Genomic DNA, 14,259 nt, shown 5'->3' with positions numbered 1-14,259 from the left:
GCAGAGGTACGAGGCGGCGGCCGGCGGCCTCACCGACGCGCAGGGCAGCCGGACCCCGCTGGCTGCGCCGCCCTGGGCCAAGGAGCTGCGCCTCGAGGTCGTCCGCTCACCTTCCGCCTCCAGCGCCGCGGGCGCCTACGACCGGCTGCTCTACAGGCACTTCGAGACCCCTCGGTAAGGCAGCCGGCTCCGTCGGGTGTCCGCGTGCCCACGCCATCCGCTCCACGCGCTTCGAAGCGCCCGGGGCCCAAGTGCAGCCCGCGCGCGGCCCGCCTCGGCCGGGGTGCCGCACGCCGCCCTCCAGCCTCCCCGGCTGCCGCGGGCCGCACAGTGCCGAGCGTTCCTGGGCGCTGCCCATCCCGCGCCAGGCTCCCGCACCCGGTGGGCAGCTCGCTCTGCAGCTGAGCGATGGCCCAGCCGCGGGCAGAGGAGTCTTCCCTCGCGCCTGGGCTGCTTCAGAGTTACGCTACGCATGAGGAGGTGATGCCCTTCCAGAGCAATAGTCTCGGTCTTCTGTATCATTGGCAACTTCTTCCCGGGAAGTAGTAATATTCCGCTTAATATGCTCCCCACGCGTGCCAGCTGTCACCTGGGACCTGCAAAATCTTTGTGTGGCTATTTATAATTGTGGGATGCAGGAAAGGAGCAAAGCGCTGCGGATAGCTGTGTTCTTCTTTGTGAAAACATGCTAAGCGTGGTGGGTGGAAAGATTTACTGTTTCTCGTTGGTGAAACTCTCTCTTTCTTTTTTTCTTTTTTTTTTTTCCAGGAAGGAGATATCCTGTGTGTTCCAACGTTTGGATGTGCTGAGTTTTTAGAAGCAAATTCAGACAAATTCATTAGGTGAGTGGCAACAAACTGTGGCTTTATCACATGGGTATTAAAAAAGAAAATGTATTTTTCCAGTATTGACCCTCTTGAAATGAGGCAATGAATTCTCTTCTCGCCTGTCCCTGGAGTTCAGAGTTTATTTGCCTCTTCCTTTATGTTGGTGGGAAAAGGGAAGAGTTTTTGTTGGACTGTGGAAGGTTCAGCTCAATTTTGTCAAGGAGGAAACTGTCACAGGTAACTGAGGAGCACGATGTGAATATTTGCCTTGAATTGTTCGTGCAGGATATGCCAGCCATGTGTTTTAACACTGTTCAGCTTCACTGCGTATTCTAAACTTTAAGGATTTTGGAATGCTACTGTGACAAGTATTCTCCAGGCTGTGTTTCTGAAGGAGGCAGGATCACAGGAGGCAGAAGTCTTCTGTCTGTGCACATATATATTTGCCATATGGCAGGCCAAAGAAGCTAGCAGAGTTAAGGGGGACTAGAGAGCTTCAAACTATTTTAGCATTCAAGTAGGACACTTAGAGGATGGAGAAAACCTCTGCAGGTCCTTTAACAGTCTGTCCTGTGGGATATTGATGGAGGAAGAAGTGTTTTCCCAGGGCAGGATAGTATTAGGTCAGTCATGATACTTGGCAAGTTCTATTCTGCAGCTCATAGGACTCTGCGGTCCGAGGTTTAATATGCTGCAGGCCAACTTCTGTGCGGCCGTAGTGAAGGAGTCGATGGCAGAAGAGGGACTGCACAGGACAAAATGGGAGGGTCAGGACATCAGTACTTGTGAGCTAAAGCCACCAGCAGAAGCTGTAACTGTTGACAGTTGTGTTGGTATCCAGACGGTGCTACAGGATCTGTAAAGGATCCGTGAGGGTCTTGACAGAGAGCAGCAGTGTCTGTACTTACCTGTGCCTTTCAGCTGGCTCCTGGTGGTGGAAGGATTGTTCCTGCTGTCCAGATCTTGAGTCAATGATTTAGACTGCTTACTCTTCTTTTAGATGGCCAGAGCTTCACTTCAAAGTGAGGAAGATTTTAGGCATGGTGGAAAGCGAGCAGTCTGAGGGTTACCTGGTGGACACCCAGAACACCTCTCTGTATCTGGTAAGATGTCAGTGGAGAGCAGGATGGGTATACAGGAGGTCTGAGGCTGAGGTTGCACTGTAGTGATGGCAAAGGTGCCTGTGGAGGCTTGTGCCTTCTGCAGCTCAAAAAGGGCGTTTGGGGACACACTTTGTCACTTAGTGTCTTTTCTCCCTTGGTGTTCCTTGCAGGTGGGTTCAACCAACAGTGCTGTCCCATCTTCCCCAGCTTATGGCAGCCATGAGTTCTGGAGCAGTTTATCTCCTGCTGGACTTTCCAGTGTCGTGAAGCAGCTCTGTGGTGCTCTTCGGCCTCACCTGAGCAGTCAGTGAGTTGAAATTCTTTCCAGCAAGCCTCAGGAGAGCTGGGACTCTGCTCTGCAGTCGCTGAGAGAATGGCCTCTCTGTTGCAGGGCAAGCGCGCTAAATGGAGCAGGCAGCATTCTCCTCTCGGGACCAAGTGGCAGTGGGAAGCTGATGGCTGTCAGAGTTGTGTGTAGCTGCCTTAACCTTCACCTCTTCAAGGTAATTCCTCTTAGAGTCAAGTGATCAACCTCAGTGACAGAAATAAAACCAAAAACCCTGCAACCATAATGTGAGCCTCCCCAGAAGCCATTCCCGTGCAGATGTGCGAATAAAAGGAGTCCAGATCTCCTTTTCTGGGAATCCTCTTGCCTGGGACAGGGACAGATGCTTAGGAAGCAATTATAAGAATGGGGAGCACGGAGAGAGGCTTTCCCTGGACTGTTCCCTCCAATGCTCAGGAGTCAGTAATTTAGAGATTTCTTGGCCTAGAGATTGCATTTGTGTTGTATTAACTCTTGCTATTATTGCTGTCAGTCTGATGTACTTTGCAGATACTGCTATACACAGTCCTGTTTCAGGGACTAACTTCATATTGTTTGATAAGATACTGAGCCCGTGCTACACCCCAGAGAGTGACAGTAAAATACGTTGACAGAAATCAGAGAGAGAATTAGAGCGGGAATTGCTGTGGCACTAGCTGTGTTCCGTTGTCCCTTGTGTGAGCTGAACAAATGCCATGTTGGCAAGTGAAGCAGAGATGACGTTGAGATCCTCTCTAGCTGGGTAGGGAGCCTGCAAGAGAATCGCAGTCCTTGGCTTGATAACGACGTGCGTGCCAGATCTGGTTCAAAGTGATGATGTAGAAGAGCAGCCCTGTAACTGTGCTTATGCTCAGCATCCCCACCAGAGCAACAAGGACTGAAAATCTGCCATAGCTGTGCTTTGCTTTGGAAAGCAGAACATCATCAGAATGAGGTTGCTTAAAAAGAAAGAGTCAGCCAAGAGAAGGAAAAGGCTCTTCTGGAAACTGCGTGGCTGTGGGATGTGAGTGAAGGTCCTGGCACGGATATAGTGTTGATTACCAGGTGGGAACAGGGCAGGGATAATTGGCTGGTCCTCACAATAGACCAGCAGTGGCGTTCTGTAGGTATCTATGCAGGGGCTTGTGCTGGTGAGCATAGTCAGGACCAACCTGGGATAAGGGATGAGCAGTGATGGGATGGTTTGCTGATAATACAAAGTTATTAGAGGTAGGAAAAGTCAGGACAGACTGTCCTTGAACTGGAGGAGATCTTTATGAGACTGAGTGACTGGAAATTAAATTAGGAGATAAAATTCACTGTAGGTAAACAAAACAAAACAATCTGTCCTTTTTTACATAGAAAATGATTATTTTTTTTAGCTGACTGTCACCAGTCAGGATCAAGAATTCAGTTTTATGTCAATCACTCCATGAAAACTTCACCTCTGTGTTTCATATATGTCCAAAATCAAATCATACGGTAGAAAACAAACTAGAGAGGAGATCATACTGCTGTGCAGATCCATGCTTTGCCACAGTTTGAATCCTGTGCACAGTTCTGGTCTCCCTATCTCAGAAAGCATAAAGCTGAACTAGAAAAAACTCAGAGGGCACTGAAGAAGATCAGGGGTCTAGAACAATTTCTGTGCGATGAGCAGCTGATTAAATTCTTAAGCTTCAAAAAGAAACAATTTAGGGAGAATTTGATAGAGATTTTCAAAATTCTGAGTGGCCAGCAGAGAGTGGAGAGCGTTTGACTTTTCCTTGTCTGCACTAGCACAAAGCCTGGGACACAGGTGAAGCTAGTGGGAGCCAGGGGTTGCAGGCAAGCTAAAGGAGGTGGTTCTTTGTGCAGATACAGGTATTTAGAGGGGAAAAAAAAATCTACTGAATGTTATTAAATAGTGAAACCACATCTGACAGTGGAAATCCTCTTCTGTGAGAATGATAGGTGAGAATGATGTGGCTAAGGTTTTACCTTGTTTTGTAAACTTTGTGGCCAAAATGAGGTCTAGTCTATGCCTCTGTCCAACATTGGAAGTTCTGAGCACCAAAGATGCCTTTAATCAACTTGTTAAAAATGCTGTTTTCCTTCTGTGTGCTCCTTTTCCTCACTCTGAGAGTGCTCAGGATTTTCTCTGAGGCTTCGTGACCCAGTCCGTACCCTTTAGATTAGCTCTTGAGGCTGTGGGGTTCTCCACTTGTGCTTGGCATGCACAAACTGTATGAAAGATAGTCAGTGAGCGCATTGGCTTCGCTCACTGCTAGCTGCCTTTTCTGGGGATGAGGCCCCAGGGAATCCCAGAGAAGCACCTGCCTCTCTCTGCCCTCTGGGATGAGGCTGCAGGGACTCCCAGGGATGGCGTCGCTCTCCCTATGCAACCTCTTGGCACCAGGAGGCAGCACTGCAAGTTGCCAGCAGTACTGCAGCTGCTGTTCAAGGCTCACCAGCTGCCTCTCCCTTCTGAACGGCTCCATCCAGTGTTTGCCTTGTAAACAGTGTCTGGGCCTCTAGCCCTTCTTCTGTTTTTTTTTTTTTTTTTAACCTTCTACCTTCCTCCTGCACTCTGAGCCTGCGTGACACAGGATTGAGCAGCTTCCTGAGCCTTCTCCTCTGCTCTTTGCTCTGTTCCTTCAAGACGTCTTGTTCTCGCTGTCTTGGCCTCTTGCGCGGCTCTCCCATCCCTTCTGGCTCGTGTTGCTTGAGCAATCGCATCCACTGTATTAACTACTCCAGTCCCTTGGTCTCACCTCTTTGAGACAAGACCACCCTCACCCCTCGTAGGGAAGTAGTCATTTTTCTATGCCAGGTAATCCTRAATCCTTTCATGCCTGTTTTGTGTCTCACCGGCTGTTTCTGACATTACCCGAGTGCCTCTGGGGAATATCCACCTTAGCTCCCCTTTCAGGTGTGCATTACTGATGGAAAACTCTATGGAAGTGAGCGCTGCCCTCAGCCCCACGGCTGTCCATGTTGCCAGCCCTGCAGATTATGTGTTATGTGGCCTCTCTTGCAGGTCGATTGCATTAGTTTGTGTGGTGACACCAGTGGAGCCACGGAGGAGAAAGTACAGATGGCCTTCTCCCGGGCTCAGCAGTATCATCCCTGTGTGCTTCTGCTGAAGGACATAGAGGTGCTTGGTAGAGACCGTGATGGTCTAGGAGAGGACTCCAGGGTCATTGCTACTCTGAGGCAGCTTCTCCTGCACAGAGACCCCACACTGAGGTATGGACGCTGCACATTTGCTGTGTGCACCTGAGATGATTGCTTCTGCTGCTCTTGCTGTCGCATGAAAGCTTTCATTGTGCCATGTCCAGTTTTATTTTTAAACCAGAAAAGTCTCTCCCAGACTTGTTTGGCTTATTTCGCAGGGCCCTCGCTCGTGCAGCTTAGGGGCTGCGGGAATCGAGAGATCTTATCCTCCAAAGTGGGGCTGGTTTCTGACTTTGCTCAGATGAGCACACCTGACATGTTTGCAGTGGGGCATGCCAAGGGCCGCAGGGTGCGTAAGGCCATTCTGCTGGGATTGTGAGGCTAAACCCCAGGAGAGTCCTGAGGCTCATGGCAAACACCAGAGAGGGAGACATCAAGTGAGGAGATGAGATGTCACCTGAGGCGGCAGCACTTGCAAAGCAGTTCAAGAGTAAGCTGGAAGAGAGCGGCTGTATGAGAGAGCTTAACTAGTGTGTGCTTGCCTCTCAGAGGAAAGGCTACGCTTTGGAGAGCAAAGCGGTGAGGGGGGTGGCAATGAGGAGAGGGAGGTTTCTGTAGAGCTCTGACCATGCCTGATCCATCCTTTCTCAACAGCCACTCTGTCTTGGTGATTGCCACAACGTGCAAGCCCCRGGACGTTCCTACAGATGTGCAGACTGCTTTCCTTCACGAGATGAAAATTGAAGCCCCTTCAGAAGAGCATAGGAGGCTTATGCTGAGCGCCCTGACTGCCAACCTTCCTCTGGGCAAAGAAGTGAGCCTAGCCAAGCTGGCCCGCAAGACTGCGGTGAGTGAAGCCATGCGGGCGTGTGCAGATGGGCAGCTCCATGGTTTGGCAGGCCAGGAGTATTTGTCAACCTCCTCTGCCAGGCTGTGGAGAAAGGGAGGAATTCCCACAGCTCGAGCAGCTTCTTTAGTGGTTAACTCTGGTCTTCAGACATCAGGGGTGCTATGCATCAGCTTTAGCTGCGSATTTCCAGTGCCAGAGGACTGGATGTCCTTTGCAGAGATGTTGGTTGATGCTTGTCCCTGTTAGAAGGATACTCATCGTCCTGCAAACAGAGCCAGAGTTTAAATAAATAAATAAATGACACTAAAGACTTGAACAAGGGCACAGAAGATCAACAATGATTCTACAAGAGGTCTCTCCACATACGCCTTTTATGGCTTAGCTGGAGCAGTGGTCAGGGGCTGAACTGATGCTGTTTGTTTCCTCATTCCCAGGGGTTTGTGCTGGGAGATTTCTGTGCCTTGCTGTCCCATAGCAGCCGTGCTGCCTGTTCCCGCATCCAAGCTCTGAGGTAGCATACGGAGTACGGCAGCAGAGGGAGGGAGCTTGGCTGCAGCAAGTCTGATAATACTGGGGGCGGGGGGGACAGTGCCTCAGTTTTCCCCTTCTTTTCCCTTGCCAGTTTTCCAGGTGGACTGAGTGAGGAAGTGGAGAGAGATTTTTGCACTGCTGGGTTCCCCATGCTGGAGGAGGATTTCAGCGTGGCACTGGACCAGCTGCATGATGCCCATTCCCAGGCAGTAGGAGCCCCGAAGGTATGCTGCTGGGGCAGGAGGGGGATTTGAGTCTCTAGAGCTGTGTGGTTCCTGATTTCTCCTCTTCACAGGCCTTGCCAGACCTGGGCTGTGTTCTAACATGTTGCCTTCTGCTSTGTCCTCTCACATAACACCCCCAGCCTTGGAAAATAATCCTGCTGTGGTCTTCCCCCACTAGTGCTTTTTATGCTGTTGGCCTTGAATTTGTGCAGGGAAGCCCTCACTGCTCTAATTGGAGACTGTTTAATTAGCTACTGTGGTAGCAGTGCCAGGCTAGGTGGTGTCTCCCAGTGGGTGGAGGCAACTGGTGGGCTGGCTGCCTTGTACAGGTCAGATCCAGCCGCAGTATAGGAACGGAGAGGCTGGGAGACAAGCTGATGAAGGAGTTTCCCCACATACGTGAGAAGCCTTAAATTTGAACCATGGCCTTGGCTGCTGCTAGGGCTGAAGCAGGCTCATCTGACAGCCGGGCAGTTTGAAGAGCTAGGAATTCCTCAGGGAAACGGAAGAAGGGTATGAGAGAGAGCCGGGACGGTCCGCTCCTCAGGAGGGGCATGATCCTCCTCTGGCAGCTGGGCCAGTGAAACAGCTTTTGGGCGTGGGGGGTTAGTAATTTCTGGTGGGTAACATGGTGCAAGACCAAGCAAGGTGATCAGAACCTCTTCTGCACACCCCCAAGTCCAGTCAGCTGAGCTTGGCGCCGGACAGGAAAATACTGGCCTCGGAGCAGTTATCCTGGCGTCTCCTCAAAAAAAACATTTGCAGTCCTTCCCTGGGAAGGTGTCACCTTCATGGTGCCATCGCCTGGGTGCCTCTCCAGGAACGTTAATTGAATCATTAACTTTTTAGAGACTGAAATGAGCTGTGCTTTGAGGTGTGCGCGCTAAGTTCACGATAATGAAAATAACCATAGAGCATGCTCTGCAGTGAGCTGGGTGAATGGGAGCTAATTTTGCTTGTATCTCACAATCATTTATCCATTTCTGAGTAATTGGCTGCAGTTCAGAAAGTCCATTAGCAGGTTCCTGGATACTCTCTCATACATAGCTTTGAAATCCCCACTTGCGTTTTCTTGTTAGTCCCACGTTTGTTTGCCATTAAAGGAATGTCAGCTTGAGCGTCCTAGAAAGAAATAATTTCAAACCTCCAGTTGCTAGCAGTATTTCTGATGGAACCTGGACTTCTGATATGCTCTTTTGAAAACAGCTCTTTTGCAATTTTTCCAGCTCCCCTGCTGATGTTTTTAGAGCTTTTTCCGGAGAGGAAGCGTAGCAAGAGTATGGGGAAGAAAGCATTTATTAGCACTGAGGAAGGAGGGCCTATGGCCTTTTGCTTTAAAAGATACCTTTCTGGAAACACTTGTCTTGTCTGGCCTGATTTTCCTGGGGAACTTGTTGGACAGCTGAGAAACAGCACCGTAACATCATCTCAAGTAGCAAAGGAATGAGAACCAAATTGGCTGAGGGGGAAGGAATTCTGCTTTGGCCTATTTTTAAAGTCCTTGGTCGTGCTGGCACCTGTTCTCCTCCCGGCCGACAGCTGGGGGGAAGTGGTTTTGGCCTTTGCTTTCTGTGCATGCTCCCAGGAGAGCTGCTCTTGCTCTCTGGAGAGATGCATCATGCAGACTCTGGTATTCCTGCTATTTCTAAAGCTTTGAGCCAGACGCCAGCATCCTCCAAGAGTGTTTTATTCAGCAGAAAGTAACAAAAGTGGCGTGGCTCCCCCTTTGCAGCTTTGCTGTCTTTCCTTCCTTTGCCATGGCCCCTCGCATGTTTGCAGTTGGCCCCATCCCTGTAGGCTTCTTGCTAACATCCTTGGCTTTTGATCCTGCATTGCCTTTTTCAAAAGCAGACAGTTTTCCATCCATGCAGGATGTCTGTCCTCCACGTCCTCTTTCACACGACAGAGGTCCTAGTAGCTCAGGTTTTGTCACTGCAGCATGAATGCCCTTGTGCAGTCTCTCCGCCTGCAGGGACGAGACACCCTGAGCATGAGTAGCTGCTACGTCCAGGTTTCCTTTTTTTCTCCTTCTCGCATGCGCCCCACACTTAGGACTGTGCCCGCCGAAGGGCGCTCTCCCCACAGGGTTGCCAGCAACCTGGGCAGATGTTTTCCCTGGTGTGTGTTTTTTCTGTTTGCTTCGTTGTTCTTGTTTTGGCTGGCAGTCGGTCTGAGAACCCCAGAGAATCCCAGAGAAGCACTGTGAAGTGTGGGAGAAGTTGAATATGGATGCTGTGGGGGGCCCATGATGGGGACGGTTGGGCAGTGCAGTGCAGGGATGACTTGCTGCATGGCTGGATGCAGCTGACAGCCCTAGGAGCACTGAGACGCTGATGCCCTAATGGAGCAAGAGCTGAACAGGCCTACGCAGGGCTCAGGAAGAAGTGCTGAGGGGGACTCTCTCTTGTGGCAGATCCCCTCTGTATCCTGGCAGGATGTTGGTGGGCTCCAAGAGGTGAAGAAGGAGATCCTGGACACTATCCAGTTGCCACTGGAGCACCCAGAGCTGCTGTCGCTGGGTCTGTGTCGCTCTGGCCTGCTGCTTTATGGCCCTCCGGGGACAGGGAAGACCTTACTGGCAAAAGCTGTGGCGACCACCTGCACCATGACATTCCTCAGGTGAAAAGTGGGGTAGCACACGGCTGAACTGACTTTCTCCTGGCAATTCACAGTTCTGCTCTAACTCTCTTCTTTTCTCCCTGCCCTGTAGTGTGAAAGGGCCAGAGCTCATCAACATGTATGTTGGGCAAAGTGAGGAGAACGTGCGCAACGGTGAGCAGAAGTGGCCTGGTCCTGCATGTGGGGAGATGGGGGCTTTTCCGTGGTGCTGGAGGGAAGGAGGTAGCAGCTAATCTCCTCTTCCAAACTCTTACTTGTAGCTGCCAATGAGGGTGCAAACCCAACCGTCTCCCACTCCCAGTCTGTTCTGTGCCTCGCTGCAGCCAGCCCTCCTGCTCTCCCTGCTCCCGCTGCTCTTGTCCTTGCATTGCTGACAAGGCAGCAGCCCCTCTGAGACACAGCCAGGTCTTGGGGCCCAGCACGCAGTGATTATTGGTAAAGTGCAGTGCAGCTGCTTCCCCTTCACAGCTCCTCTGTGCTGGTGGCCTAGTGGGTCTTGGTGTTCTCAACTGCTGCTGCAGTGCTTTCTCACCTCCTGTGCGCTCTCTCTCCTCTCAGTGTTTGCCAGAGCCAGGGCAGCTGCTCCCTGCATCATTTTCTTTGATGAACTGGATTCCCTGGCCCCAAATCGTGGGCGGAGTGGAGATTCAGGAGGTGTCATGGACAGGTAAGTGAGCACAGTGAATCCTTAAGAGAGCAGGAGTACCTACCTGAGCTGGAGGTGCACTGGATGGCCCAGCAAGGCAGAGTCCATCCGAGCTCTCCTGCTGTCCACCTTCCTTCCCTGCTCCCTTCAGCTCCTCTGCACAGCCTGTCTGCTCTCTGAGGCCATCAGTGCTGCTGTTTGCATTGCTGCACATCCCTGATTGCCCAAGCTTGTTGTACAAACATTTGATTTCTTAATCAAATTTAATCAATTGGCCTCCTCCAATAGCTTCTGTGGCTGTTAACTGCTCCCTTTGGCCTCTGCAAGGTCATCCTTTGCACTCCTGCCTTGCTCTCCTCCCATTAGCTGCTGTTTCCCTGTGGTGGGAAACCTTTCAGCTGCCTCCTGTGGGAGCAAAGTATGTGCAGCTTGGATACACCCAGAAACAGAGCAGAAAACATCTGGAAGAAACTGCCGAGCTGATAGTCCATGTCCCGTTTTTATTTCCATCCAAAAGGAGTTCTGCAGAATGTAGGGTAATTGGAGCAATGCCACATGCCCCCAGTGTCCCTCTTCACACACAAACCAGCATGTTAGGCACATGCCAGCAGGCTCAAAGTGGTCCCAGAGCCTAGCAGAGACATTCCCCTACCAGGAGGTCTGTGTGACACTCTGAAGTGCTGTGTGGTTGGACTAGATCGAGTCCTGCAGCAGCCAGACTGGATCTGCAGTGTGTGCCAGTCGCTGCCCTGAGGACCGGCTGGCAGCATCGCTGGCCTGCCAGCGCGTGCCCAGCGTTGGCTGACAGAGCAGTGCCGCACAGGGAGGAGAGTTAGCGTTAGCCAGCACATCTGCGTGGGGAGTCTGAGCCATGGCCGTACGTGCCTGCCTATGTTTGGTCCATGTTGCAGGTGTCTGTGATAGCAATTGGAAGCATGTGCAGCCACCTTGGAAGGGGTTAGGGCCAAGGAGAGGCCTTTAGGAATATCTTGGCAGTAGGGGTTTGCACACTTTGCAATGAGCCTGCAAGATCACTGACTCCACTCAGAGATGTGAGTGACTGTAGCAGGGTAGTTCAGAGAAGAATGGTAAGACTTGGAAGTCCAAGGCCTGTGAGTGGCCTTGCTTTTGCCTCCTTCCATTTGGCAGCTGAGTACAATAGCAGGCAATTTGCTGAAGCCTAGTGGTGAGTGTCTTGTCTCATTCCTTGCAGAGTTGTCTCACAGCTCCTGGCTGAGCTTGACGGCCTTCATTCCACCAGAGAGGTGTTCGTCATTGGAGCTACAAACAGGCCCGACCTCCTGGACCCATCGCTGCTCCGGCCGGGGAGGTATGTCACGTGCTACTCTTCTCCCCTGAGGGCAGCTCTGTAGAGCTCTTCAGGCAGCTTTGATGCCTGCAGTTAGTCTGTCCTGGGGCAGTACTTGGTATTTGCCCTTGTTGGACCTCATGAGGTTCCTGTGGGCCCATTTCTCCAGCCTGCTGAGGTGCCTCTGAAGAGCAGCCCTGCCCTCCAGTACATCAACTGCTTCACCCTCATCTAGTAATCATCCACGAACTTGACAGCAAAAGGAACTGCCCCAGGTCTACCCTTTGGTTTCTAGTGCACAGGGTTGGAGACAAGTTTCTCTCGGGTTTTTTGACTCTCTCTTCTCTTTGCTGACAGATTTGACAAGTTGGTCTATGTGGGCATAAATGAAGACCGGGAGTCACAGCTGCAGGTCCTGACTGCCATCACCAGGAAGTGAGTGACCCTGTCTTGCAGCTGCCTTCCTGGTCCTGCGGTGGGCARCAGCCTTTCTGGGGCTGACATGTGGGGTGCTCTAGCTTGGCCTCGTGTCTGGACCCCAGAGAGCACCCGAGCTGCTGGCTTGTGGCCAGCAGGAAGGGGAGGACGGGGTAGTTTTTCTGGAAGCAGACAGGGGCTGGCTCCTGGCACAGTGGGAGCAGCTCAGCCCACTGTCCGAGTGGAGGGTGGAGGAGCTGGTAGGGTTCTCCGGTCACCGTGCCCCTGTCTCTTACTTGAGGAGCTCAATCAGATCCTCTCAGTGTGGGGAGGCTGCAGGGCACCAGCACAGCAGGACGTCCCCCATTTGGGGCCCGCAGGGTGTCCATTAGCACATTTCCTACTGCTTCCAGGACCAAAGGCACAGGTGGTTGTATTCATCTCGCCTCTTCTTCCACAGCAGTGCTGAGGGGAATCTGGTAGGAGATGGCTGCRAGCATCTTTTTGCATCATATGGCTTGGCGGCGTTGCCCTGCAGCACAGTGCTGCTGTTTGTGCTCCAGGAGGCTTACTGTCTGCGGAGTGGCTCTGACGGGATGGTTTGGTGTCAAGGCGGTTTGTACCGTCAGTAATTAAACATGTTCGTGTTCAGCCCTGGCTGCAGGCTGTTCCCAGGTGTGGAGAGCACTTAATTTCCTTGAGTGAGAGTTCAGAGTTGCTTTGATCCTGCTTAGCAGGAGAGGGGACCTTGCTGCGGGGATGTCTCGAACAGAAATGACCATGTTAAAAGAAAAGAAAAACACAGAAAAGAAACAACCCCCCCCCCCCAAACGACTCAAGAAAGCCTTTGATTTTTGGAGCATGCAGAGCAACAGCCCAGCATAGGGCATGACCCTGTGGCTCCAATTCCTGCTGTCCAGTCTTTTTTTCTTTTCTTTTTTTTTTCCTCTCACCTATGGTTTTCTTTCTTGGCAGGTTTAAATTGGATCCTTCTGTGAATCTCCCCAGCATCCTAGAAAAATGCCCCGCTCGGCTAACAGGAGCAGACATCTATGCACTGTGCTCAGATGCCATGATGTGCGCTGTCAAGCGCAAGGTGGAATGGATTGAGGAAGGTGGGAGCCTGACCCCTACCCATCGCACGTGCCGAGGCTGCCCCACAGAGGGCACAGTTATCACTGCCAGCAGGAACTAGGCTTGGAAGGAAGAGCCTCAGTGGCTTTGGGACCCGTCTAAATGCTGGGTCGTGTGTTACTGGCAGGCAGTCGCTGCAACCGGGGTCATCTTGCTCTCTGGTGCTTGGCCCCAGGGGAGTGGAGAGAGGGAGAGTCCTGACTCCAGCCCATTAGCAAATAAGAGCAGGCTGGAGGGAGCACTGTCTGGACATGCCAGCTGGCCCTGCTCTTTGCTCTTAGCCTTTTCCTCCTCTCTCTCATGCAGGGCTGGATACAGAGAGCTCTGCGCTGGTCCTGACCATGGAGGACTTCCTGCAGGCTGCTGCAAGGTTACAGCCATCAGTCTCTGAGCAGGAGCTGCTCAGGTACAGACTCATCCAGCAGAAGTTTGCTGCCTGCTAACCCCCAGCGGAGCTAAGAGTGGCAGAGTGAAGGGGATGGTAGGGTAAAGGGCGCAAGAGAACTGAGGCAGAAGCAGTCACCCTCCTGCTTTACTCCCGTCACTCCTAGACCCTTTTCTTTTGCACCCAGATGAGCAAGGGGCCATGCCTTGCGACTGTGCTCGGTCTGGTGACCGCTCCTCTATCACTCCCTCACATCCAGGGGAGCACCTCGTGGGTTCCCAGGGTGACCTCCCAGCAGGTGGGAAGCTGGGAGTCTCATGGTTGTAGGGAATGTGGGAATATCTCTGGGTGACAGGGAATTTTTGGGAGAGCAAGGCCCAAACTGTACCCAGTTTGGCAGCAGGAAGGGTTTTGGAGGCCGTCCACATTTGGCCATCAGCCCCCAGTGAGGGAGTGCTGGCCAGAGTGCGGAGGGGCAGCGGGTGAGGCTCCTGTGGCTGGCCTGGGCTTCACAGGGACTTAAATAAATGCAGGTTTCTACTCCAGCTCTTGGCTCTAGATGCTCAGCGTGTGGCTTTGGCCCTCTGCTCACTGCAGGTGTCGGTGACTCAGGAAGGGCTCTCTGAACCCTGGAAAGGGCTGGGTTTTGCAGAGAAACCGGTGTCCTGCAGCGAGTGGGGGAATTGAGGATTGTGACCGGAGCAAAGGCTGCCACCATGGTTGRGATAAAGGGATGAGAGCATGATGGTGGATG

At 52.1% G+C, this 14,259-nt stretch overlaps 1 protein-coding gene across 1 annotated transcript in view; it reads left to right on the top strand.

Annotated features, from left to right (window-relative positions):
• Positions 1 to 14,050, top strand: part of PEX6 (peroxisomal biogenesis factor 6) — a 14,957-nt gene extending 907 nt beyond the window's left edge. Inside the window, exons 2-17 of the mRNA XM_085315235.1 lie at positions 5 to 174; positions 762 to 842; positions 1,828 to 1,930; positions 2,101 to 2,237; positions 2,322 to 2,433; positions 5,254 to 5,462; positions 6,045 to 6,237; positions 6,675 to 6,751; positions 6,863 to 6,995; positions 9,409 to 9,614; positions 9,706 to 9,767; positions 10,173 to 10,281; positions 11,474 to 11,590; positions 11,927 to 12,004; positions 12,962 to 13,101; positions 13,427 to 14,050. Of these exons, the coding sequence (XP_085171361.1) occupies positions 5 to 174; positions 762 to 842; positions 1,828 to 1,930; positions 2,101 to 2,237; positions 2,322 to 2,433; positions 5,254 to 5,462; positions 6,045 to 6,237; positions 6,675 to 6,751; positions 6,863 to 6,995; positions 9,409 to 9,614; positions 9,706 to 9,767; positions 10,173 to 10,281; positions 11,474 to 11,590; positions 11,927 to 12,004; positions 12,962 to 13,101; positions 13,427 to 13,563 (2,064 nt within the window). The 3' untranslated portion in view covers positions 13,564 to 14,050. The remainder of the gene's footprint in view (positions 1 to 4; positions 175 to 761; positions 843 to 1,827; positions 1,931 to 2,100; positions 2,238 to 2,321; positions 2,434 to 5,253; positions 5,463 to 6,044; positions 6,238 to 6,674; positions 6,752 to 6,862; positions 6,996 to 9,408; positions 9,615 to 9,705; positions 9,768 to 10,172; positions 10,282 to 11,473; positions 11,591 to 11,926; positions 12,005 to 12,961; positions 13,102 to 13,426) is intronic.
• Positions 14,051 to 14,259: the final 209 nt, after the last annotated feature.

This window comes from Rhea americana, unplaced genomic scaffold (genome assembly GCF_003343005.1).
Source record: "Rhea americana isolate MKP2758 unplaced genomic scaffold, rheAme1 scaffold_424, whole genome shotgun sequence".
Lineage (NCBI taxonomy): Eukaryota > Metazoa > Chordata > Aves > Rheiformes > Rheidae > Rhea > Rhea americana.
Note: the sequence above shows the minus strand (reverse complement) of the source record. Positions and strands in the feature narration are given on the sequence as shown.